Below are 26454 nucleotides of genomic sequence, written 5' to 3'. Positions count from 1 at the left end.
GCCTTCTGGGATTGTACCTTTTCAGGGCTCTCTAAGGCAGGGGCTGATTCACCTGGCCAGGGCTGTTGCTGTCACTGTCCTCCTCTCTCTCTCTCTCTCTCTCTCTCTCTCTCTCTCTCTCTCTCTCTCTCTCTCTCTCTCTCTCTCTCTCTCTCCTCTCGATTGACTTAGCCTTGCTGGGTGTTAAACAACTCCAGTTCACTTTGATGGATCTATCAGGCGCTGATTGTAATGGGCCCTCCACATGTGACCCAGCGGCAGGCTCCTGTCAGCTACCCTGGGCCTGGATGCTTTTGAACTTCCATGGGGAGAGGCGATTCCATAGCCCAAAGGCTCTTGGCTCAGGTGCATGCTTAAATCACCCCGTGGGCCTTCTGCAAACTCTAGAGCTAGGCTCCACCATGGGCCAATTAAAGCAGAGTCTCTGGGAACGAGGCCAGGGTATTAGCACTTAAAAACTCCCTCTCCATGCTTCTAATTTGCCACGGGACCTGGGGCTCCTGCCCCGACCACGCTTGAATTAATCAGGCAGGGCTAGCTTTACTGTTTGCATACTTGGGCCGTCCCTCAGAACTTTGCTTTTTTTAAACTTTTCATTATGGAAATTTCCCACTATATGCAAAAGTAGACTGTACAATATAATGAACCCTTGTGTCTCCGTCACCCAGCCTCGACAATTACCCTGGGGGTCCAGGAAGGGAGCTGACATGGTTTGAATTAAGTTTGAAACAGGATACCGGCTGCCTTGTCGATGGCAGTGGAGAAACGTGGGGGGGGGGGCAGGAAGCACTGGAGGCTGGGAAGTCAGCCTGGTGGGGGGGCAGAAAGCACTGGAGGCTGGGAAGTCAGCCTGGGTGGTGGTGGGCAAGCCAACATAGCGAGAAAGGGGTATACACTTAGGAGGCCAGGTGGATGGGAGGCATGGAGGCTTCCAGGTTAGGTAGAAGGAAAGACGCAGAGACTGAGGCATCAGTGGGGAGGCTGTGAATATGGTTTGGGTTGCACACACTGGCTTGGGATGGAGTGGAGCAGGGATGATGGGAAAACATGCGCGGTGAGGACGGAGGAGAGCTGGCTGGGTCCTGGTGGACGGAATGCAGGGAGGTGCACAGGAGGATGGCGAGATGAGACAGTTGGAGGGCGACACCAGCTTAGTCTTGTCCTTGCCTTCCTTCCCTGTCCAACGCAGCCTCCTCCAGGGCCTCACCTGCTCCCGCTCCGCCGTCTTGCGGAGTTTGTATATAAACTCGCCCACTGCCACCAACACGGACAGGACTAAGCCGGCAGCCAGGACGATGAAGATGCCGCCGATCTTCTGGATGCCCAGGGCGCTGGCTTCCTTGTTCTCTTCCTCGGGGCACCCGCTGCCTCGCCACCACTTTTCCTTCATGATATGCAGCTTGTCCTCCTCCTGCAGCTGCAGGATGGCGATGGTGATTTTGTCGCGGTAGGGGGAGCCTGCGGAGGGCATGGAATGGGGGAGTCAGTGGGGGACCATTTACTAGAGCCAGCCTCCATGACTATTGTCCCTCCGTCTTAAAACAAGGACTCCTCTCACCAAGGCCCCCTTCCGGGTCCAGGTAAGGTATCTTGGTAGGGAGGCCTTACTCACTGGGTGTGGGGTCCTGTGGCCTCCCCGGGGACGCCTTGAGTCACATGTGGGCTTCAATAGGGAGAGGGCAAGGGGAGGCTGTCCCACTTCTCACTGCTCAAGGTCATGGCTGACCAAGTCAGGCTTGTGTCTCCATCCCTCTGCTCCTGGCTGAGGAGATACCACCTTCCCGGGTTCCACTGGGATGATCCCGGGGGACTGGGCATGCATGCGTGAAATGAAGGGGTGGAGGGGCTCTGGATGCTCCGCCTACACCGCCCCCCCCCCCGTGCCCCTCGCGCTCACCCATGGGCGTGCCGATGCCGTAGCCCTTGGAGTCGATGAGGCCGCCGATCTGGGTGAGGTTGCAGTTCCTTTGTGTGATGTACTCTATGGTGGTGGACTCCATGAGCAGAGCGTAGTCGGCCGTGAGCGTCCGCTGGATGCCTTCCTCGTTGTTCTTCACCAGCGCCGAGGGCTTGCTGCTCATGAAGGCCCACATCTTCTCAAAGGTAGAGATCTTGGATTTCTGCGTGGCCAGGGATGAGCATGGTTAAGCCAAAGTGACGGGAGCCCCCTCCCGCCATGAGCCCCCTCCCGCCATGCTCCACACTCTCGGGTCACTCAGCCTGGCTCCAGTCATCCAGCTCTGTGTATACTCTGTAGAGTAGGGGAGCACCACCATCTCATCGGTACAGAAACTGAGGTGCTAGCTGGGTGGTGGTGGCGCACCCCTTTAATCCCAGCACTAGGCAGGCAGAGGCAGGTGGATCCCTGAGTTCGAGGCCAGCCTGGTCTTACAAAGTGAGTTCCAGGACAGCCAAGGCTATGCAGAGAAAACCCTGTCTTGGGGGAGGGGGAGAAAGAAAGAAAAGAAAAGAAAAAGAAACTGACTTGTGCTGACCTGCACAACTAGAAGGTGCTAAAGCTGAGGTTTAACTCTGGCCCGCTTCCTGGTAACCGGGGACTTTTTTTTTTTTTTTTTGCTATAGCACAAGTAGCTTTTGGAATTAATGAATTAAAATTTGAGACAGGTTTGAGGCTGGCCCAGGCAGGCCTCAAACTCTGTATGTAGTTGAGGATGGCTTTAAACTTCCGATCCTCCTGCCTCTGCCACCTTTCAAGTGCTGCGATTAGAGGCGTGTGCCACCACGTCTGGTTTATATGGTGCTGGGGACTGAACAGGGTTTCGTGTATAGGAGGCAGGCGCTCTGCTAACCTAGCTGCAGTCTCGGCTCTCGGACTGACTTCTTCAAAATGACTTTTCTCCAAAGTCTCTTAGGCAATGAACAAGCAGAGGTCTGGCTCTAAGGGCCTTATCTGTAGGAACTCATTGATTCCCTCACTGAAATCACAGCAAGTAGGTGTGATTTAGTCCCATTCTGCAGATGGGGAGGCTGAGACACTGTTAAGTAATTCACCGAAGGCTATTCAGAGATGAACCAGCAGACTTCAAAATCCCAGACCCTCCAGACACAATCCATGTGCCTACCCACACAGCCGCATTGCATCCTAGCAACCACTAGGGGGCACAAATGAAGGCAAAGCTCAGTGGACTTTGACTCTTCACTTTCACTTGGGGCAAAGCTGCCCGCCCCTTTTTCGTGTACTCTGTGTCAGGAGAGGATTTAAGCTTGGTTCTGGTCTGTTTTCTGTACTGAGATGCAGTGGGAACGGCAGGCAGAGAGAAAGGTGAGGCTCCTGGGTGTCATGGTCTGCAGGTCCCTGTGACTGCTTCATGTCTGAGACCACAAGCAGGGTTGAGCAGACTGGTGGGGTGGGCTGCTGTCTGCCCCAGGAAGATTCAGGGAGATCCTTGGGACCAGGCGAGAGGAGGGAGGACTGGGCATGAGTGTCCCCTGCTGTCTGGATGTGCGAGGTGCTCATGAGCTTCCCAGGGAACTTAGTGTACGCCAGCTGCCTGGTCCCAACAGAAACCAGCCCTACCCCTTTAGTCCCTCAGTCCCAGGGGAAGAGGTGGCTCTGAGAGCCCCATTGTATCGACTGTTTCTAAGTCTGGCTGTGGCTCTCTGTGATGTCAGCCTGTCTGATTGGCACTTAGCCCAGCTCTGGTGCACGTGACAACATGGGTGCACTCCCACAGGCTGGCACAGGCCTGGGGGGAAGGGCAGGGAATGAGACCATGCCTGCCAGAAGCGGGCAGGGAGCCAGAGAGGAATGTGTACTTTCTTCTCTTTGGGTGCCTCTTGGCTCTGGCGAGGGACGGGCCCTCTGAAACTGGTCCACAGCAAGCTCCAGGGAAGCCGGCCATAACCTAGACGCAGCAAGCAGGAGCCTCTGGACTCCACCTGGACAGAATCAACCGAGTGCCACAGGGCACGGAGCCCTCTGTAGTGCAGCCACTCCCTTGCCTGCAAACTCACTTGCCTCAGAGCCCGTGCACAAAGGGCTCTGAGGCTCTGACTCTCTCTGTTCCAGCCAGCCTCTCTTGCTTGCAGCCATTCCCGATCTCCTCCGCTCTACCTCCATAGCCACTCTCCTCCTGTCACCTTCTAGCCTTCTTTCCACCTCAGCTCTTCCCCGAGTGCTCCCCCGCCAACGCCTCTTCCCTCAAAGATGATTCTGATCTCTTGGCTTTCCTGATGCTCCAGATGTTTCATTTTCCGGGTAATTTCTGATATGTAGATTCTCCTCCGCCAGCTTCCTTGGCCCCTCTTCCCGCTCTGCATCCTCCTTCCCTGGGCGCTTCACAGTTTCTAATGGTCCCCTTTTCCCCTGTTCGGTCTCCTCCTCCTGAGTGTGGGCTGGGCCTCTTGGCTTGCTTTTGGATCGCTCTCTGGAAGGGGTGGAATGTCACCTCCGAGTGACAAGACTTGGTCTTCATCTCCCTGTGCATTCCTCTGCTCTTCTCCCAGGTGGTGGCGGCGCCACGGTCACAGTATGAATTTCCTTAAGGGGAGATCCCCACAGCAAGGGTCAAAGGACAGCATCTGGCCAAGGCTCAGTGAACAGCACTCCTCTTGCTCAGTCCAGTAGCTTGAGAGGACCTGAGCGTGCGCACATGCCATGGATTAGATAGAGGCCATGCCTCAGAGTGACCGCAGCCTTGCCCGGCAGCTGGACCACAGCCCTCTAACGAGCCAGAGGACTCTCAAAGCTCCACCGGGTTCCTGACCACAAGCCGCCAAGAAACAGATGTTGCTTTAAGACATGAAGTTTGGGGCAATTTGTTAAGCAGTAGATAACTAATACACTCTCACACGCGTGTTCCCAAGAGCTTCACTGTTCTTGATAGAGCCGCGTGTACAGATAATCATGCACTGCAGCTATTCCTGTAATCAAATCATCCAAACGCAACCCTCTCCACTCGGCCAGATACACTGCTCCCCAGACTTCGCTCGCGTCCTGCTCGTTCTGACCTAACTGCTCTTCTCCCTTCAAAATCTCGAGCTTCCTGGCTGCCTTACACGCCTGCCTCCTGCTTCCCAAATTGCTTGCTCCAGAGGTGGGAGCCAGGCTTTGGATGAGGCGCCGAGACTCTCTTTTACCTCCGAGGACATCTACCTGTCCGCTCCCCCACTGCTCACTCACGCATGCCTCCAACAATCCATCCATGCCCCCACCCGTGTGTGCGCACAGCCATCAGTCCAGCCACCTATCAGTCCGTCTGGCTACGCACTCCACTAGTCCACTCGTGTGTTATCCACCCCTCTTTTTACTCTTCTCACTGGCCTTCTGATCATTTCCTCTACCCCACACCATCTAAATACTAGATAGCAAGCTATTGGACTCCTCATCTGACCCGTCTCCTTCCCCATTAGCCACCCGCCCACTCTTTCTTCTCCTTTCTCACCCATCCTACCCACTTAGCCTCCCATGAAACTAGTCATCTACAGCTTCTTAGTCTTGGGGGGAAAAAAGAAAAGAAAAGAAAAGAAAGAAAGACCAGTGAACCTTTCTGTGAACCTGACCTACTCCTCATGCCTCAGAATATGGTCAGAACAACCGTTCTGCCTCAACTCCACCTTGCGCTGACTTCCCCGCTTTCCTCCTATCCAAGGCCTCTGCCCAATGCCACCAGAGAAGCTTGTTCTAGACCACAGTCTAAGGCAGGGAATTCATGAGCCCGGAGGGTGCACTGAGGCAGACAGGCTTCGAGGAAGACACTGGTGGGTAAAGGAACGAGGAAGGACAGCAGGGAGCATGGGCCAGCTGAGGTGGGAGCTGACACCAGGCAGAAGCTGGCTGTGGCATGTGTCCCAAGAATTCCACCTGCCAACTCCAGGCCTCTAAACTCACAGCCGCTCTTGGCTTGCTGCTGCGTGGGCCTGCAACCTGCTTCCCTTGGATGTCCCCTGCTGGTCTTGACCCAGACCTTGGGCCCCACTGTCAATTACACCTGCGCACAGTCTCAGCCCTGCCATGTTTTATCCTCAAACAGTTCCATGATTCTGGGGCACAACGCCCCTCCCCTACCCCGCCCCCATATGTCTGCCATAGAAAGAAGCAAATTTCTCCTCTCATCTCCGTGGGCCTCGTCACATCCGCTGGCTACATCTGAGCTGTAGTCCACCTCCTTGGGGAGTGGAGTCCCAGGTACAGATGGCTCCGGAGTCATCTGCCTGTCCTGGCTCTGGTGGGAACCTTAATAAGGATTACTGCAGAGCCAGTCACCTAAATCAATTAATGGAATCCTTTGGAGCAGCCAACACAGGGCGATCTGCCAGGATGAAGATGCTTTTTTTTTTTTTTTTTAAAATCAGGAAAAATTGGCAAGAAAGGAACTTCCAGGCTCACGACTCTCCATTTCAGCCTCCTCAAAGAAGTGAATTGATTTTCCCCAGCCGAAGACACTTAATCTTGAGAATTTAACATTTCTGTATAAGAGAATGTATATGGGGCTATATATGCATATATAAACACGCATCCATCAGCTTTGAGCGCAACTAAATCTCAGGGAATGTGTGTGGAGAGGCAGTTGCAATGTGACTCCATGCGAGACTTCGGGTATTTTCCATTATGAAGAAGAGACCTTTTCCTAGATTAATTAGCTTGCCTATCCCAGGATGGCTTGTCTTTCGTCCCATCAGAACCATGTCCTGGAGCAGCTGATCACCTCTCCTGGAGGCCTCTCTGAGTGCCCCGCCTCTGCTCTTACAGTCCCAAGAGGGCCTGCAGCCTTTCCTTTGGAGGGACTACTCTAGGGATGAGGGCTGTAGGTGGAGATGAGAGATCACAGAGGGGTCACCGCCACTGCACGGACCCTGCTGTCACACCAGCCTGTCTTGAATGCCAACTCTTTCTGTCACATCAGACCCTTGAGCCTCACCTTCCATGTCTGTAAAATGGGGGCCTTTAAGGATGCCTACTGCACCTGGCTAACATTAAACCCGGGAAAGAGCAGGCATGGGGCTGGAGTGGGGTTGGGGGATAAGGCAGTAATGAACATGAAAGCTGGACCCGAAGGCTCTATATGTGGCTGGCATCAGTATTGTTCCTTATGGCTCCTCAATTCTGCTTAAAGCCCAGTTTTCCCCCACTTAGAAGAATATAATCTTCATAGTGCAGAGGACTTAAGGAAAATAAATGGCACAAACGTATGGGGAAGGGACTGGGGAAGCGCTCAGTTGCTGAAGTGCTTGCCTTGCAAGCACAAGGCCCTGAATTTGATGCTCAGAGCCCACGCTAAAAAAAAAAAAATCATGTATGGTGGCACATGGTTTATAATCCAGCACTAGGGAATCAGAGATAGGTGCATCTCTGGGGCTCACTGGTCCCAGCCTCACCTCTTTGACAAGTTCCAGGTGAGTAAGAGATCCTATCTCAAAATGAGGAGGATGCAGGCTTAGGAAGAATGCCTGAAATGATGTGCCTCACACACATACACCCAACATTCATTCATGCACTTTCAGTCAAGTCTCTCTCCTCCCTGCCCACCCCCCCATCACACACACACACACACAAAACTCAAGTGCACATACATATACAAACACACAAAACTCAAGTGCGCAGGCGCGCACACACACACACACACACACACACACACACACACACACACACACACACAGACACGGGAAACTCAGTGCCACAGGGGCCAGGGCCAGCCCAGGAAATGGTTGCAGCTGGCCAGGACTGGGAGCCAGAGCTAGCCATTGCCTTGGTACTCCAGGAGCTGCTCGGCAAGCGTGCCAGTGTGGAGATACCAGATCCCTCACATTTTCAAGAGACTGGAGTTGTGACTGCTTCAAATGCAAAAGCCTCTACATTTCAAAACGCTGACCAGCAGCTTAAAAAAAATATTTCGGCATCAAAACAAGCAAAGAATGGCCTGGAATCATGTCTATGGGTAGACGGGCCTGTACCTCCCTCTGGCTTGTGTTAGTAAATAGTAAGGCTACCCGGCATCATGGGATGTCTCCTATAGAATAGAAGTCCAGGATGTCATCACACCCAGTTCACAGAAGGGAAATTTGGGGTCCAGGGCGGTCTTACGAAGCTTAGGACTTTTCAGTGACTTCTCTGCCATCCTTGAACCTTCTGCTTTCTTTCTGCGGGCTCCTTCTAGAATCATTCCTCTTTTGTTTGGGAGTCAGTGTTTCACAATGTAGTCCTTGCTGACCTGAACCTCTAGGTAGAGTAGGCTAGCCCCGAACTCAATGAGATCTGCCTGCCTCTGCCTCCCCAATGACGGAATCCTTCTAAGAGCTGACTCCCAGCTTCCTCTCTGTTCTCTTTCTGTGGAAAGGCACACAGTCATGATAAGAGGCACAAAGTCTACCACAAAGCTTAATAGGTCCCCTCCAGAGGACCAGGAGAAAGGACAATCTCCAGGTGTCAAGGGTGCCTTTTGCTTGAGTCCCCTGCCTCAGGAGGGGACTTTGGGGCAAGCTATCCCAAGGCCCCTGATGAGCCCTGAAGATCTGGGGGATCATTGAGTCCTCTGGTGACCTGTCGTAGGTAGAAACCAGATCTACTTTGTCCAGGTGAGCATCTCAGGGCTTGGAGCAGTGAAGTGACTCTCTAAAAGTCACCCATCAGAGACATCACTTAGGACACATCCTGGTGTGTCCGATTTTAAAGCGTGGTGCTTAACTGTATTAGGCTGGACCACAGAGGCTTCTACCTGGCCCCTCCCACCCTACTCCGGTAGCGGTTGTGGTTGCAGTTGGTTGCAACGTAGACCTAGAGATGTGAAAGGAAGGAGGGCAGTGGAAGGGAGGGAGGGAGCTGCAGATTAGCCCTCCAGCTTGGGTAATAACCCACTGTTAGGCCACCACCTAGGGTAAACAGGACAGCCCCTCCAAGCCCCTCCAAGCCCCTTCTAGGTAAGATGCTGTAGTCCAGGCTGCGTACAGGGGAGGCCTCAGCCACGCACAGGATTGGGGAGCCTGGCTTTTGAGGTTCCAGGCTCCCATGCTTCCCCCCCCCCCCCCCGCCAGCAGTCCAGCAGTCCCACTGTGCTGATCACCCAGCTCCCCCATCCAAAGAGGCCACAGTCCTTGCAGAATCACTTCCAACATTCCCTCCCTTCAGAGCGGGCCCAGCTTCCCTGCAAGGAGCTCGCCTCCCCCACAGCCTCCTTTACATTTTTTTTCGCCTACATATTTTTACAGCCAAACAGTGCTTTCAAAGGCCTCCTTTTTCATCTCCTAATTAATTTTTATCTTCCAAGATGGAGGGAGGACAACACAGGAGACGCTGTTGTGCTGTCTGTGCTCTCTGACAATTCCCCCAGCAAGCCTCCTCACAGCCAAGGGGCAGCTGACTGAGCTCAAGGGGCCCTGGGGCCCAAGAGCCTGATGTCCCAACATAACAGTTGTTTGTGCTCTTATGTTCTACTCTTAGCCATGGGAACTTGATTCACTTATTTATTTTGGGGTCTGTCTTCATGCTTTGTGTGTGTGTGTGTGTGTGTTCATACATGCATATATGCATGCTTATGGAGCTACAGGCTAATATCTGGTATATTTCTCATGTGCTCTTTATTTCTTGAGACAGGATCTCTCACTGAACAGGAAGCTCTACTGATTCACCCAGACAGTCTGTGAGGTGCAGAGGTCCTCCTGTGTCTGCCCTGACCTAGGTATCAGGTGGGTGCCAACACGCTGGCTTTTACATAGGTGCTGGGGATTTGAACTTGATGTTTGCATGCCAAGATCTGTACTGACTGAGCCATCTCCTTGGTCCCATGTGTACTGCCTAACCGAGCATACACTAACCACAGAAATAAAGTTAACTTGTTTTAAACTTGGGATACATGGCGGCTGCCGCCTGCAGCATGCCTGTGCTCACCGGTGCCCCCTGCACTGGCTCCTCATGGCTTCGCCACTCTTCAATTGCATCTTTTCCACAGCACTCGATATTCGGCTTTACTAATCCTTTGTGCGACTACAGTGTGCCAAGACTCTGTTGGACTTTGGACATGGCCTAAGCCACCGGCCCCATGGCTTTGTTCTCCCCCAAGAGAGAGAAACTAATTGAAAGGACAAAGAATATAGGCTTTACAGTCAGTGGTTCAAATCCCAGCTCTGCAACTTTAGCTGTGTGTGGTTAGGCAAGCAGTTTGCCTCTCTGAGCCTTGCTTCCACTGTGAGTAACATGAGGGGATAACAGTCAACTGTCTTCTCTTCTAGGGTTGTTAGGAGCACAATGACATAGAAACAAGTAATGTATGGGCCCATGCCTGGGACAACAAGTCTGGTTGCAAAGAAGGATTAATTGGTGTCAGGAGAACGTGGCAGCGGGGCTGGACCTGCCTGGGGCCCCTCTGCTGCTTCAGGCAAATGGGTCCTTGGGTTCCATAGTCCTGGCTGGGAAACAGTGTCCCTACCCTGCCCTCCTCGCTGCAAGGGAGGAGGGTGAGATGTGCAGCGGCTGCTTGATGCTGAGGCTCAGTGGGGGAGCTGGGACTCGGCTCTGAGAAGGCAATCTGAGCATCTCTGCATGGAGGGAGGCGGGGCCGCCAATCAGCCAAGATGAGTCTGCACTGGGCTTATTTATGCCTCTTCCCTTTGATCGGGAGCCCTGCTTAGAGACGGGCTCATGCCTAATGCATGAGAAGCTCTGGTAGTCAAAGGGCTGGGCTGTGGCCCGAGGACAGGGAGTGAGCGTGCACATATGCGCGCATGTGCAAACACACACTCATGGGGACATTTAAGTAGATGACATTCTGTACACACACACACACACACACACACACACACACACAGAGAGAGAGAGAGAGAGGCAAACATTCATGTCTAAGTACAGATTTACATGTGCACATCATACAGGCAGACTCTCATCATGTCACGTGCTCAAGAGCAAAATGCTCAAGTACATGTGCCGTCTATTCTACACACGGTCATACATGTGTGTACATACTGTCAGACTAGCACACGCTCATGAGGTTTCAACAAGTGCCTGATGTGACAATGTTTTTATTTCCCCTTGATCTCAGTGCCCACTGTGCCCTCCCTGGCAGATGGTGTGACCAGCTTCTGGTGGCTGTAGCCATGTGCAAAAGAAAGCCCATTATTTTCCCTGTTCTCTTCAGTAAGTAGCTGCTCCCAGCCTCAGGAGAGACACGGGGAGCTGGCAGAAAGTGCTGGGGCTCTAGCACCCATGGGATAAAGGCATTTTCCCACTCTCACTTCTTCCTCTATTTCCTCAGGCCCCGCTGGGGCTCAGTCCATTTCTTCAAGTCTCTAAAGAGGCAAGGACTCAGGCATGAAGAAGCAGAGCCCCAGAGTAAAGGGAAACACTCCAGGCTTCCAGACTGGCAGAGGGCAGCTGATTAATAAGCCAACGATGCACCCGCACAGTTCCCAAAGCCTGATGCTTCCAAGGGGTAATTAAAGGACCACTTCTCACAGCATCCCCAGTGGCACTGGGAACTTGTTAGAACTCCCTCTCCCTCTCTCTCCCCCCTTCTCTTTCTCTCTCTCCCCTCCCTCCCCCTCTCTTTCTCTCTTCTCCCCACGCTCCCTTCTCTCTCTCTCTCTCCATCACCCCCACCCCCACATCAGAGCCTCATGTGGCTCAGGCTGACCTCCCACACCCCATGTAGCTGAGAATGACCTTGAGCTTCCGATCCTCTTGTCCCCTAAGAGGTCAGATCACAGATGCACCATTATACCATTTTGTCCCCTGTGCTGGGAATTGAACCCAGAGCTTTGTGCACGATAGACACTCTACCAACTAAGTTATATCCTTAGCCCAGGGGACCTAGACATGTGTGTGTGTGTGTGTGTGTGTGTGTGTGTGTGTGTGTGTGTGTGTGTGTGTTTGGACACAGACACATGCCCTAAACTGCCTGAGTCAGACACACACACACACACACACACACACACACACACACACACACACGGGCGCACACACACAGGCACACACAGGGTGGGGGAGATGACCACTGCTCAATCCTTTCTGATGACCCAGGCCCCATGGCATTCAGACACACAGTCCCAACACCACTGGTTTAGCACCTAAGTTTTGGGGAGAAGCAGATGAGAATGGGGGTCTAGCTCCTCCAGATAGGAATCCTCAGATGAGCCACTGATCTTTCAGCAGCTCAGTTTCCACACATGGATTGGGGATAATTACAGTAATAATCTCACAGGGTTTGAGGAGCCTAACCGAGGCCAAGCAAGGAGCAGAGTCTGGCCCCTGTGAGTGCTCAGGGCTGGAGCTACTGTTATTTGTCTAGAAGCACAAAGAACCTCCCGCTTCTTGGGGTCCTCCAGAGTCCCTTGACCTCAATTAGTGATAGAAAGGGACAAGGGGAAAAGCAGGGGAACTGAGCCAACCCTTTCAAAGCTGGAGAAGCAACAAAGTCACAGCTCCTGTGAAAGTGGTCACCTGTGCAGCTGACAGAGACTTTCTCTGAAGACACTAGCATTCTAAGAGGAGAGGATGTGCTTTCCGCTCTTGGAATGGGCAACTCATCCACCCCAAGCCAGCCTATTGGAAATGGATGGACTGAGATCCCCCAAGCCAAGAGCAAGGGACCAATGGTCCTGGGGCTGTCTGAGACTGGGCCATTTCTCTCTTCTCACCTTGTCCGCTCTTTTCTGTCTACCCTTCTCCAGTGACTCACAGGCTTGTCCCAGAAACGGTCAGAACTTGAGAACCAATCTACACAGCGTATCATCAAAACTCCCTAGAGTTTATGCGCTTTACCAGAAAGGGCCCGAGTCCTGTGGGTTCCGGACCCTGGATTCTGGGGAGGGAGAGAGGGAGGGAGGGAGGGAAGGAGAGGCAGAGCTCTCCTTTTCTGCTTAGTAAAGGGTCCAGGAAGATGAACGCTGGGTGACGTGAGGAAGAAGAAGACTCTCACCTTGAAGAAGGTCATGGTGGCCCCATCCTTGACAGCACCATACTCTATCTTGGTCTGCTTGGCCAGGTCATCAGCAGAGTCTATGGGCGACTCCATGCGCTCCACAGTCAGGAAGGCAGCCAGGTTGGCGGTGTAGGAGGAGATGATGATGAGTGTGAAGAACCACCAGATGCCGCCGATGATCCGAGTAGACAGAGCTTTGGGCATCAGTTCAGATCCTGGGAGAAGGAGAAAAGGCTTTACAATGTGTAGACCAGGGATGCCTCAATCCCCTGGGCCACGTAGGTGCTGAGACCGTTTCATCAGACTAATTGACTGGCCCCACGGTCCCTCAGCATCACTGGAAATTCGACTGAAATGCAAGTTCTCGGATCATCACCTCAAGACCAACTGAGTCAAAAACTGAAGGGAGCGGAGGAGAGGGATAAGCAGTGCGTGTACTCAGTCCTTCTTGTATGATCCAGGCTGGTATTTAATAATTTCTGTTCTCCAACACCATACCACATCCCCCCTACACACACACACACATCCCACAGCCCTACACATCCCCCACACGCACACACACGTGTGCATCATTTCACAGCTTCTTCAGCCTCTCTGATGCCTTGGGGTTGGAGCCTATGGGTTCCAGGAGAAAATCCTGTTCCCGATTCTCTGGGTGAGCTTAGGCCAGAAAATTCCCTTCCTCTGGACTCTGCAAAGGATGAAGACTTGTCCTTCCTCTGTCCCAGCCTCACGAAAATACTGCGATGCCGCAAGGATATAATTTGAAGGGAGATGCGTCAGAAATATGAGCGGTATACAAATATGAGATTGCTGTGAGGCACTTGGCAGGAGAAGAAAAATCAACATTTTTGGAAGCTCTTTGCTGAAATATATCACTCTTCCTCCCCGACCTTGGGTGCGGAGCACAATTCAGATGAAACCTTCTAACTGAAGTAATTAACTAGACGGCTTTCAAGAGATTTAAATAGCGAGCGACTTCTGAACTTTCTGGAATATTTGGACCTGCAATCTGAAAGTATTTGCTTTGATATGGATGACTTTTTTTCTCTCTCTTTCTCTCTCAAAGAAGTCACTCAAGGGAGAGTTTTTCAAATACCTATTTTTCCCCTCCTAATCAAAACCATGTGGGGAATGCTTTGGGGGCCTGGACTTGGAGTAGCAGCAGGCAGCAGCAAGGAAGTTATTACTGCACCAAGGGGGCTTCTAGGTCTTTCTCGACTGTCACTGAACAAAGATGATGGGCCAAGAAGCAAGGTGAGGACGCTTCAGGAACGCTTGTTAATAGCGGGGACAGATGGAGACACTTTCCATGAAAGCTGCCTGTCACTTTCCAGCTGCTGGAGCCCACGGGTCAGGGATGGGACAGGCCTAGTTCCTCATCTGCCACACTTAGAGCTCCAGTGGATGGATGTGTGATGGGTACTAAGGAGAATGCCTGCCCTCCCTCCATCCCCCCCTCCTTTCCCTTCCCTTCTCTCTCTCCCTCCCCCCTCCCTCCCCTTCTCTGTCTCTCTCTCCCTTCCTCCCTCCCTTCCCTTCTCCCTCCATCCCTCCATCCCTCCCTCCCACCCTCCCTCCATCCCTCCATCCCACCCTCCCTCCCTCCCTTCTCCCCTCCCTCCTCCCTCCCTCTCTTCCCTCATTCACCTAGCAAGATCTTGAGGCTTCACACAGTAGGGTAAAGGACAAGGGCCTAGCAGTCAGAGGAGCCACTGTACTTCCCATTGGGCCATCAGGTTTAGCAGCAAGTGCCTTTACCCAGTGAATTCTCTTGCTGCACCCCCCCCCACCCCACCCCCTGGTCTTGAACTCACATTCCTCCTCCTGTCCCAGTCACCCACATGCTGGAATTACAGATTCGAGCGACCGTGCACGTGGCTGCTTCCTAGACACTTAAGCATCTTCAGACATTCCTAAAGGGCTGAACCCATGCTCAGGGCCGGTCATCTTGGGACCAAGAAAATCTTCCTTCCCGGATACTGTCTCTGATGTGCTAGGGCAGAAGGGCCAGCCTCAGTCAACCTCACCTAGCCCGGCCCTAACAACGTCTTAGAGTTCTCTTGGTCTCCTCAGCCGTAGCCCGTCACAGCACTGCTCTGCACCTCCTGCCGAGCCTCTCTGCCTCTATGGTCTCCACCCACAGTTTGCTTTGGTCAGCTTTGTTCTCTGCCGTGCAGAAATGACTAGTCAGTCCAGCGAGGCAGCATCTTCTCGTCCATCCCAACAGTAGTAGAAGGTCCTGGGGATGTATCCCGCATGCCACCGGTCGGGGTGGCTGACTGCTTCAGATCCTGGGCTGGCTCTGTGTCTCCAACCTTGCGATAGCTTAAGACAGCTTACCCATGTCTGAGGCTGCCTCCTGAGGGCAGCTGGCGCTACAGCGGGATGAGGAGGCCCCAGGGGGCGGGGGGGCGGGGGGAGGAGAGCAGGCCCAGGGGAAGAGTGGACACACACACACACACACACCTTGTTGCATCAGGGAGCCCATTCCAAACCAGAAGCTGTTGAGCAGGGTGAAGTTGTTCTCCACCACCTCAGAGCCGGGGTTGCAGGGGTGAGCGTCATACCACTCGTAGGGACTGAACCTGGCAGGGTAGAGGGAAGCAGTGAGGTTAAGCTGCAGGGGACTACCGGTTAGCAACAAACACCAGTACAGAGACCCAGCCACCCCAGAGTCCCTTTCCTCATTGTCCGGCTGCAGTGACAGGCAAGGGCCAGCTGAGACCGGGTTCCTTCCTGTCCTTTACTTTACTTCCAGTGCCCTTTCCTGGTTATAAAGTAATTCTGAATCTCCTCTTCACATTAAGAGTGCGTGCGCCCTCCTACCTTGGGAAGCGGTAAGTCATTATCCGTCTAGGAAAAAAACCACTCATACAGGAGCATAAAGCGAAGTCCTCAAGGATGTCTATCAAAGTGTTGTTTGCAATAGAAAAGAAAAAAAAACCCCCCCGAAAATAACCTAAATGTCCTTCAGTAGAGGAATGATTAAATAAGCCATGCCACAGCCACACCAGAACATCACACAGTTGTTAGAGAGGACAACAGCATGCATCTAGATGTCCCTAGGCAGGGACAGATCTTCACCACAGACTAACTGATGAAAAGAAGGTGATTAAAAAAAAAAAAGAAAAACAATACATCGCATTTCTATAGATCACCTAACAGAGCCATACAGCTTGCTCTATAGGGAAACGTGTATGTGAATGCAAACTAAGGAGTCTAGAAGTTTCCATCTATAAAAATATTGGTGTGTGCCTCTGCAGGAGGAGGGTAAGAAGGGCAACAGGGATTTCAGCCAAACCTGTTGCTTTATTTGTATTACATGGTTTCTTTTGAAAATGACAAAGTGCATTTGAATTTCTTGTATAATAAGAAAGGTGAAAAAAAGGAAGAGATATCTATTGTCAAATATTCAAAGAGTATATGGGAATATGACGAGAAAACGTAATTGCCCCAGAATCCCCCCCCCTCCCCCACGGAGAGAGAGCAATGTGGGATTTAATTCCAGGTTTTTTGAGTTTGAGTATATGAACATAAGCCAGGCAGAAAAGGGTTGCCTGAAGCCCCAACCCCACAGCCGCCCCTTCCGAGGAAGAGGATTCCCAATTGAGGGAGGGAAGCCTGCCTTACTGACTGGAGTTCTGCTTACAAATGAGTCAGTGTGAAGATGCAGAGAGATGCAGAGATGGAGAGCCCGAGAAGCTCCTGGGTCGGGTAGCTGTCTGTGTGTACTGAGGGATGAGATGGAGTAGGATGCAGGAGGCAAAGGGCAGACAGGTCCAGGGCATCCTGTTTCCCATTTCAGTGTGAAACCCTTTACAGTAACTTCCAGCTCCCTTCTCAAAGCAGGCATATTGTCCCCCACTGCTCCCAGGGCTCAGGTGAGGACGGTTCCATTCTCAGGAAGAAGGATGCCCCCTCGGACGGGACTTTTCCATGTGAGGCTTCAAATGGAGCTGAGGATTGTCAAAGGGGACAAGCAGGAACTGGTTGGAGGGCCTAAAACCCCCCAAGGAAGAAGCTGGGGCTTTGGTGGGGGGGGGGAAGGGGACAGGATTGAGATACATTTGGGGGAGGGGGTGTAAGAGGAAAAACCTTTGGAGAGCAGGATGCCCAGAATGGTTGCTGTTTGCGTCTGTGACGGGCCCTAAGGGGTCCGGAGGGCAGAGCCTGGTGGGTGTTTGTGTTGTAGGTAGGAGAGTCCCTACTGCAGGCCCAGAATCTATCAGACTTAGGGGTGCTGGGTACACAGTGCCTCCCTACTGAATCCACACAGATAGGAACCCAGTTCAAGTCCATATTAGCATATTAGACAAGCAATGGGCGTCAACAGGCAGAAGCCAGAGGCCACTGGAGACACAGCGGAGGGAGTGGCGGACAACCTAAGGAGGCACGGCCCTGGGAGACCCACTTTGAGGCTAAAGGAGAAATTATGAAAGAGCTAAGGCAGCAAGCTTATAAGATCCATGGAGCCTCTGCCTCCAGCTTCCAGGGAGAAACAAAAGTTTGTGGCTTAGGAGGATGATATGTAGGACTGATCTCACGGGGAGCCAAAGGCCACAGGATGTACTGGTTTTCACTGGGGACCAAGAGATCTGGCTCCTTTGGGACGTTTCCTGGCTGGAGGGCTGAGAGCAGAAAAAAAGATGACTTCTGAGCAGAGCCCATGGGCCCAGCTCGCTCTTAGTTCCTTCCTTCCTTCTTTCCTTCCTTCCTTTCTTTCTATCATTAAAATGTGTATTTCATTTATTTGTTTATCATGTGTGTGGGCGTGTGCATCATGGCATGCATGTGGGGCCAGGGTCATAGTCTAATTTGCAAGAGAGTCTGTTCTCTCCTTCTATGATATGAGATCCTGAGGTGCAATTCAGGTCTTCAGGTTTGGCTTCAAGCATTCCTTTATTGGCTGAGCCATCCCCCTGGCCCAGTGCTCTCCTCTTAATATAACACACACACACACACACACACACACACACACACACACACACACACACACACTTTTTAATGTTAAAAAAAAAACCCCAAAACAAACCACATCACCCCAGGATCCTGTTATAGAAATGTCTATATAGAAAGCTGTTGCCCCCCCTTTCCAGATCAGCCCTGTGAACCAGCCTGTACCCTCTAACCACTCTCACATGTTTTAACACCGACCTACTGGTGGGCGCTGAAGCTGACCCAGTTCCTACTGCCCAGGGGAGGAAAATCCTGGGCACACCTATGTGGCTGCCAACACCGACAGGTAGTTGGGTCCTCTGGGGGCTCTGATGCGAAAGCATTTTAGGTTCCAAGGTGTCACTCAATGGTGATGCTTTAACACGACAAGTTCCCAGAGACAGAAATGCTTATTCTGATAAACACAGCTGATTCCAGAAGCGGTGTTTAGGTAATGTTCTCAGAGGCCGAGGTTTCCCCAACCAAAAAGGACAGAATGGAGGACACTGGGCAAGGGCAGAACCACGTGCAGTTTACTCTGCCCAGCCCCAAGCCTGCAGGTGCCCAGTAGCGCCCCCTTGAGCCATCTGTGTGCACTGCAGTTTGCTGCTCCCTAGCTCCCAGTACTAGGTTTATTTTAAAACAGGACCCTGCCAAGGAAAGCTTTGTGACTTTGGATATTGACTTAGCCTCCCAGGGCCTTGGTTTCTGCTTCTGTAACTTGGGGATAGGACTATTATAAGGGGCAGACACGCTGGCTGTGAGTTGTGCTCCATGAGTGAGTGTTCCAAGAGGCCACTCGTCTTCTTTGATGCCTTTTCAGCTCTGTGGCCCAGACTTTCATGCACCTCCTATCTCTGCAGGTATCCCATGGAATCCTAGTCAATATAGAAACCCCCACTTTTCCTGAGCACCCCAGACTACCATTGGGAGCGGGGGTCTGCTGTCTTCCTAGCCAGGAGGGAGAGGCTGGACACACATCCAGATGCCTGCAGCGGATGGACTGCCTCTATCTGAGGGGGAGGGGTGTGGCGGGGAGGCACATCAAACAGACAGAACTGAGGCTGGAAATGCTCCTGTCTCGGAAGGGGTGGGTGGCTGAGAGGCCACTGAGCTTCGAGAAAATTACGCTGAGAGCGCAAGAGAGCAGCTCTGCTTTCAAAGGCTTGTTAGACCATTAGTGACGAGAGGGGTGATGAAGGCCTTTCTGTGGCGGCTCGCTGTTGGCTGGGCTGAGCAAGCAGGGCAGCTGCTGCAGCACCGGGCTCTGCAGCAAAGGCCTGGAAGGCTGGCTTGATTTCGCCTCTCACATTTTTCCTTTGGTCTCTCTCTGTGTAGGAGGAGGCAGAGAGTGAAGGGAGCAAGGGGGGGGGGCTTTCAAAGGAAGCTCTAGAGGGAAAAGGCGAAACACCAGGTCCTTGGATCTCAAATTGCCTCTCCAGAGAAGTTTCTCTTTATACCTTGTTAGACTTTAGAGCAAAGAGGATACAGGGCAGGGGCAAGGATGGGGTCTGGAGGGAGGGGCGGAGGCTCATCTAAGAGGGGCTAGGGAGCTTGAGGAGGGGGACCATGCAGTGAGCAGAGGTATGGAATCACAGACAAAACCTTAGTGAAACTCGGTGCACATCCTCGATGTGTCACTTATTGCCTATATGGCTTCGGTGGGTCCTGGGTATCTTGAAAGGATGATGTCAGAGAAAAACGGAAGGGTGGTTGGGTGCAGAACAGGGTGCTTGGCAAATACTGCACGCTTGATAAACATGGGCAGAATCTGCTTCCCTCATGACCCACTTCCAATAACCACTACTGACAATGTAGATTTTCTGTTTCCAATGGACAATGCAATGGATAGGTACAGTGCAAGCATGGATTCTAGGTGTGTGTGTGTGTGTGTGTGTGTGTGTGTGTGTGTGTGTGTGTGTGTGTGTGCGCGCGCGCAGGACACATGTGTGATGAGTAAGTATGGATCCCAGGCATGCATATCTGTGTGCCATGTTTCTGCACATGGCATGTGAAAGGCTGCCATGTAGACTGCTTAGATACAATTTGTTTCCCATGTTTTTTTTAAGCTACTTATATTTGGCCATGCAAGGGCCCTGGGTCTGGTCTGCCATCCCATGTGCCCAGCTCAGATGGTGCATTCCTAAGCAATGGCCAGGCTTCTACCAGCCTATTCTGGGGACCTAGGTGCAATTACCATATCTTAGTGTCATGGGCAAGGACCAGAGGGAGGATCGGATGGTTCAAGCTAGGGAGGCCATTGGAGCATTCCTCAGGGACAAAGGATTTGAGGCATGGGGGGTGGGGGTGCAGAGAAGAGTGTCATAGTAACCTAAGCCTTGGGCCTTCTGAGCCAAGGAGGGACTTGCCTAGCTTCCTATTTTTCCCAGTTTGGACCAGAGCTTTGGCTAAGGAACAGCCTTACCTGGCAATGACGAAGAGGACACAGCTGACACCCAGGTAGGCAAGGAGCACATACATCCAGATGTCCGGAGAAAGTGGGTTGAGGAAGGAGAAGACACTGGGGTTGGTGCCATTAGGCTTGCGATATAAGATGCTCACTCCAAGGGTCATAAAAGGCTTAGAGAAGTCGATGGCCTTTTCTCGGACGTGAGTGATGGTCAGGGGAGCCACAGCCAGATCTGCTTTCTGTAACAAGACCAAAGGCAGACAGACAATGAGCAAACCCTTGGGTTAGAGGTGATGGGGAGCCCACTCATGCATCATGAGTTGAGTAGCCTTAGTCCAAGGTCACTTAACTACTCGTGTGTGTGTGTGTGTGTGTGTGTGTGTGTGTGTGTGTGTGTGTGTGTGTGTGTTTGCACACATGCATAGCAATGTGCTTTCAAGTGTGGAGGTCAGAGCACAACTTTAGGTATCACTTCTCAGTTGCAATTGACCTTGTTTTTTTGTTTTTTGTTTTGTTTGTTTTTTGTTGTTGTTGTTGTTTTACTTTGAGATTTAGTCTTTAACAGCTAATCCATCTCCCCAGCCCTGACCAGATTTCTAAGACCGAGTCTCTCACTGGCCTGGAATTCACCCAGTAGGCTAGGCTGGCAGGCAATCAAACTCCAGGTATCTGCCTGTTCCTGCCTCCCCAACACTGGAAATATTAAGTGTATGCCACCACACCTGGCCTTCCCCCCCCCCCCACACACACACATGGATTCTGAGGATAGAACACAGGCCCTTGACTAAATTATCTCTCCAGCCCACTTATTCACAGTTCAGTTTCAGTACTGACTGACCCTCCTAGCTGGGTCATGCTGGGATGTCGGGGACACAAAGATGTACATGCATCAATACTTAAGCTTTGTTCTCTTAGAGCTGATGGCTTTGAAGAAGAGGGCCGTGACAAAAACATACAGGCAATGAGAACCCATGAGGTCCCTTCTCAAGACGGTACTGTGTCAAGAGAACACAGCTCAGCAAGAGACAGTTAGATCTACGTGAACCCCACAACCTACTTACTTCACTCATCTTCCCCCTCACAATCACTTCTTGACCACTTTAGCCCACTTAGGATGGTCATTGGGTCCTAAAACCCTCTCAAGCGCCAGTTAGACAAAGATAATATCCTCACTGAGAACTGGGGAGATGGCTCAGTTGGTGAAATGCTTGCTGTGGAAGCATGAGGACCCGAGTTGGGGGTCTCCAACACTCATGTAAAAAGCTGTCACCAAGAGAGTTCATAAACCCGGCAATCGGGTTACAAGCCCCGGAACTCGTTGGCCAGCTAGACCACCCAGTTGGTCAGTTCTAGATTCAAAGAGAGCTCCTGTCTCATAAAATAAGGCGAAGGAGAGCTATTAAAGACATATATTGTTGATACATATGTGTGCAACCTACTTTGGTCTCCATGCATTGATGCACACACATGCGCATACTCATGCATATCTCTAAACATACACACAAACATGTAGGCAACTGATGTTGATACATGTGTACACACACACACACACACACACACACACACACACACACACACACACACACACAAAACAAACAAAAATAGCATCTTTAGAGGAGAAGAAAGAGATGAGCAAGTTCAAGTCAACCTCACTAGCAGGGGTTAACATGGAGGCAGGAAGGGGAAAGCTAGAGACGCACTATGTTAATACAGGCCATTGCATCACAAATTTAATGAGGGATGTTCTTAAATTTGCTCTGAGGTTTTCCTGATTAAGAATTAAAAATCCCTTCCCCGGCACCTTATCTGCAGTTCTCTTAACCTGAGGCCCCATTACACACTGTCCTATCCCTGGGACCGTTTCTTCACCTCCACGCTTGGCCCACCATGTCTCCTCTCATTGTCCAATTCTTCCCACTGTTCCTATTATTTCACACACGCTGCCTCTTTGAGATCCCTCCCTGGCAGCCTTCAATTCTTGATTCTCATGAAGCTCCCTCTTTCCCGAGGGAAGCTCTGCACTGCTCAGTGTGCACGGCTGCATGTCAGCAGGCATGCATCTGCTTATATACTTACAGGCTCCTCGCATGCTAGGGCTGTGGCTGACCCACCGTTCTCCCCCCCTCCTCAAAGCCCTCTCCTAGACTCTGAAATATTAAGCAGTGCTTGTTCGGAGAAGGCTGCCACTTAGGCTTCTGTGAGTATTTGTATCTCAGATTATGAATTACTTCCCTTCTTTACATGGGCACAGCTGAAGAGGAGAGGGATCTTAAAGGCCAGCACTGGAGACCCTTTGCCAGGAAGGAGCATGCTTCAGAAAGACCCTGCCAAGTCATGCGTCTAAGTAGCCACTTGCTGGCTTGACCCATCCATCCACCCACTGACCCATCTACCTACCCATCTGTCCATCATCCGTCTATCGATTCGTTCATCCACCCACCTACTTGGTCACCCGTCAGTCTGTCCATCTATCCACCCATTATCCATCCATCCTTCCATCTACCCCACCCACTTACCCATGAATCTACTCATCTATCCATTTATCCATCTTCCTACCAACCTAAACACCCATCAGTCCACCTGTCTGTCCATCCATCCATCTGCCCACCCATCTTCCCACCCACACAGCCACTGCTTTATAGATCCATCAGGAACTAGACAGCTGTCACGAACAGATACAGTTTTTGCTATCATGGCTCTTAAGGTCTAACAGGGGACATGAGTATCAATCAAAGTGTTTATCAAATCAGCGCCAACTTAGACTCTAGTTATCTCAGAATAGGAACAAGTACTTCAATAGAAATCACATCATCAGATAAGGGCTAATATGTGTGAAATGCCAGTCTAGACCACTCTGTGAGTACCCCAGGCTAGGGGGGGTGGCGTGGAGATACTCTGATATTGTATCTTCTACTCTCTGACACGGTTATTTGGGGCCCAGGGCGTGTTTTTTAACTTCAAAACCCAGGAATATGGGTAGCAAGATGGTGCATGGAATAAAAGGCACCTGCCACCGAGGTTGAACCTATCTGGAGAGAACCAATGACCACAAGTTGTCCTCTCACTTCTAAACAGGAGACGTGGCATGGTAAACATGAGCATGTACCCACATGCACATATGCAAGCACTAACTAACTGAATAAATATATTAAATAAGTAAATAAATGTAAAATGAACCAACCCTAGGGAATACAGAAAGGAGAAGCTATGGAAAAGTCCCACTACACTGAAGCCTCCTTTTATAGATTTTTTTAACTGTGTGAGTTAGAATTTGCTTGGCTTTCTAGGCATGGGAAAGTGGGACATGGCGGTTGCCCTAGCTCCTAGAACTCTCTCAGTTCAGGGTTTGAAGAAATGGGCAGGGAGGAAGAACGCTCAGGGACAGCGAAGACTGTCTAATACACGCCAAATCAAGACATAGTGTGCCCAGACAGTGGCCCAGCTGGGATACGGGAGTGAACCAGCGACCTGGTCCAGGGAGCCCCTGCCTTAGGTGTAGACACAGTTCCTGGGTAGCACAGGAGCTGCAGTGAGCACCCTGGAGGACTCCTTCAGTCCTGAAGCTCTAGACTCTGGTGTGAGAGGCATCCCGTCAATAGCGGTGCTTTGTTTCCTGTCTCCCTGGCCCAGGCCCGTCCCAGGACACTGTATCGGGGAGGCTCTGTTTCACTCCAAAGATAGAACACACGGCGACTCTGGCTGGTCTCTGGGGATGGCCTCTGGGTTTGCATCGACTTGTTGGACAGAACCTCTGAGTCGGTGGTGGAGGGTGCTCCTTGGACTTTTGATGGCAAGCTGCATGAGACCAAGGTGTCTGTGCTTTGTGCACAATGCTTATTCCGCAAGGATGACCCAGGGGCTGGGGAGGAAGCCAGTCACAGGCCCCAGAGCAATCTTTTCAAGGCTTTCAGCACCTCCCTTCCACTCTTCCTGTCTCTGGCTTTAATGGAGTTGGGCAGCAGCGGCGTCCATGGCACTCTTTGCCTACGGCAGCAAGGTAATTGGCCAACGTGACCTTCTCCGGGAGTTCAGATGAGCGCTCTCCCTTGGGCTTCAGCAAAGCTGGCATTCTCCACTTCATTTTTGGCTGAGGCAGAAAAATACTATATTTCACTGTTGGTAACGATTTCCCTGAAAAAGGCATTATTTTGTCCAACTTCCCTTGAAAGATCGGAACAGATGTCAAGCCTTCGCGGTTTCGGTTCATTACTCAGAATGAAAGGCCCAGTCTTGGCGGCTCTTCCCACTGTTGCATACTTCGTCCAGTGTGATTCATGAAACCACAGGCTGTCAGAGCTGGACGAGGGGACTTCAGGAACATCTGCTCCAACTCCGCATTTTATTACAGAGGGAAACTGAGGCTTGGAGAAGCTGGTCGTTCTTCGTTCTCACGTTACAAAACAAAACACACCTTTGTGCGGTCTCCATGCCTCCCCTGTCTTATAGGCGAGGCTTTTCCTCTCCCGTCTCACTAAGTACCTTTCTGTACATCTTCTAAATGTCTAGGCCAGGCAGGATGCCTTCTGAGGACGTTGTTTCATCCCTTTAAGTAGCTTTCCACTTACCAGATTATTGGGATGCTCAACCTCCCTTCCGCACATGAAGCCCCTTGATGTTGTCTACTTGGTTCCAGCCCCAGATCCCATACTGAGGACACGAAGGGCTCACCCAAGTCCAGCTCTGGGTTCTGGCCCTTGATACCCAGCTATCCCGACACTAGCTTGGACCCTGAGCTTGTTCTCATAAGAAAACCTGGTCCACCTCCTACCAGACTAAGAATGGAGTGGATCTTATAGTCTCAGTTCTGGCAGCTTGTCACCAAGTGGCCTTTTCCTAGGACAAAAAGTCTTGTTTGGATATAAGGTCTTGTCCCCCAGACCCTGGCTTCAGCTCCCTCTCTGGGTTTGGTGTCTTGTTGGCACTGCCTATTGGATTCTCCATAAACTCGCCGCCACTGGATTCCACACGTCTATGCTCTGCCTCATGCTGGGAACCCCCGGAACCCCCAGAGTGCCTGCCTGCGCAGACAGTGAGCTGTTATATTAAAATAGCAAGAATTGCCATCATTACAGGATGCTGCCTACAGGCCAAGCATCACTAAGTGCCTCATGAATTCCTCCCTTGGAGCCCCAGGAGGCAGCAGACATCACCACATTTCAGATGAAGAATTGGTGGCTGGAGCAGGCAGGATGCTTGTTCAAGCTAGTGAGTGGCTGAGCCAGTTCTAGTACTCGATTCATTATGACCTTAAAGTCCAACATTTCACTGCGCTGTCGTATAAGCCAAGTATAGTTGGGGAGTGGGGGCGATGTGTGGCAGTGGCATGCAGCCTTAATTACACCCCAGTTCTGTAACTGTGACCTAATTTGGAATGAGGTCTTGCTGATAATATTCTTGTGGAACAAAGTCACCAAGTTAAGATGGCGTCATACGGAACTAGGGTGGCCTGCTCTCAACAACTGGTGCCCTCATAAGAGAAGACACAGATAGAGAGAGAGAAGAGAGTGGGTGACAATAGAGACATAAGTGGGGACAGTGCAGACACAAGGACCACCACGGGCTGCTAGCCACATCAGAACCTGTGAGGATGGAGCCCAATCACCTTCAGAGCCTCTAAAAAGAGCCAACGCTACTGACATCCTGATTTCTCATTTCTTCCCCCTCGAGAGGATGCATTTCTTACTTTGAAGGCACTGGGTTTGCTATTATTTATTAGAGCAGCCCAAGAAAAGGAATACACCTGCTGTCACTTAGACCCGGTGTGGGATGAATGGAGCTCCTTCTACCTTCTGCTCTCAACCCTGCTGACTGTGGCCGCTAGGTCCTGCTCTGAGCCCAATGCTGCATTCCCAGACACCCGAATTTCACCTTGGCTTCTGACCACACCTGTCACTCGGGCTTCGCGGGGATTCCTTTTGTAGCACTTGATAAGTTTGGAGTCTTTTTCCCCCTTTTCTTTTTTTTATTAATTAATTAATTCATATTACATCTCAATAGTTATCCCATCCCTTGTATCCTCCCATTCCTCCCTCCCTCCCACTTTCCCCCTACTGCCCTCTCCCTATGACTGTGACTGAGGGGGACCTCCTTCCCCTGTTATATGCTCGTAGGGTATCCAGTTTCTTCTTGGTAGCCTTCTATCCTTCCTCTGAGTGCCACCAGGCCTCCCCATCCAGAAGACGTGGGCAAATATGGGGCACCAGAGAGGGATCTGAGAGGCTTTAGGACTCCAAACTT

The 26454-nt window shown here is 51.5% G+C and overlaps 1 protein-coding gene across 1 annotated transcript in view; it reads right to left on the bottom strand.

The window, feature by feature from the left end:
* The window catches only part of GRIK3 (glutamate ionotropic receptor kainate type subunit 3), a 220954-nt gene that overhangs the window by 7769 nt on the left and 186731 nt on the right, over positions 1-26454 (bottom strand). The window contains exons 11-15 of the mRNA XM_084786254.1: positions 20233-20456; positions 15339-15457; positions 12867-13084; positions 1898-2120; positions 1208-1458 (exon numbers count right to left, since the gene is read on the bottom strand). Of these exons, the coding sequence (XP_084642380.1) occupies positions 1208-1458; positions 1898-2120; positions 12867-13084; positions 15339-15457; positions 20233-20456 (1035 nt within the window). The remainder of the gene's footprint in view (positions 1-1207; positions 1459-1897; positions 2121-12866; positions 13085-15338; positions 15458-20232; positions 20457-26454) is intronic.

Source organism: Acomys minous (assembly GCF_964271855.1).
Source record: "Acomys minous genome assembly, chromosome: 6".
NCBI lineage: Eukaryota > Metazoa > Chordata > Mammalia > Rodentia > Muridae > Acomys > Acomys minous.
The sequence above is the reverse complement of the archived record's forward strand: the minus strand, read 5'-3'. Positions and strand labels throughout refer to the sequence as shown.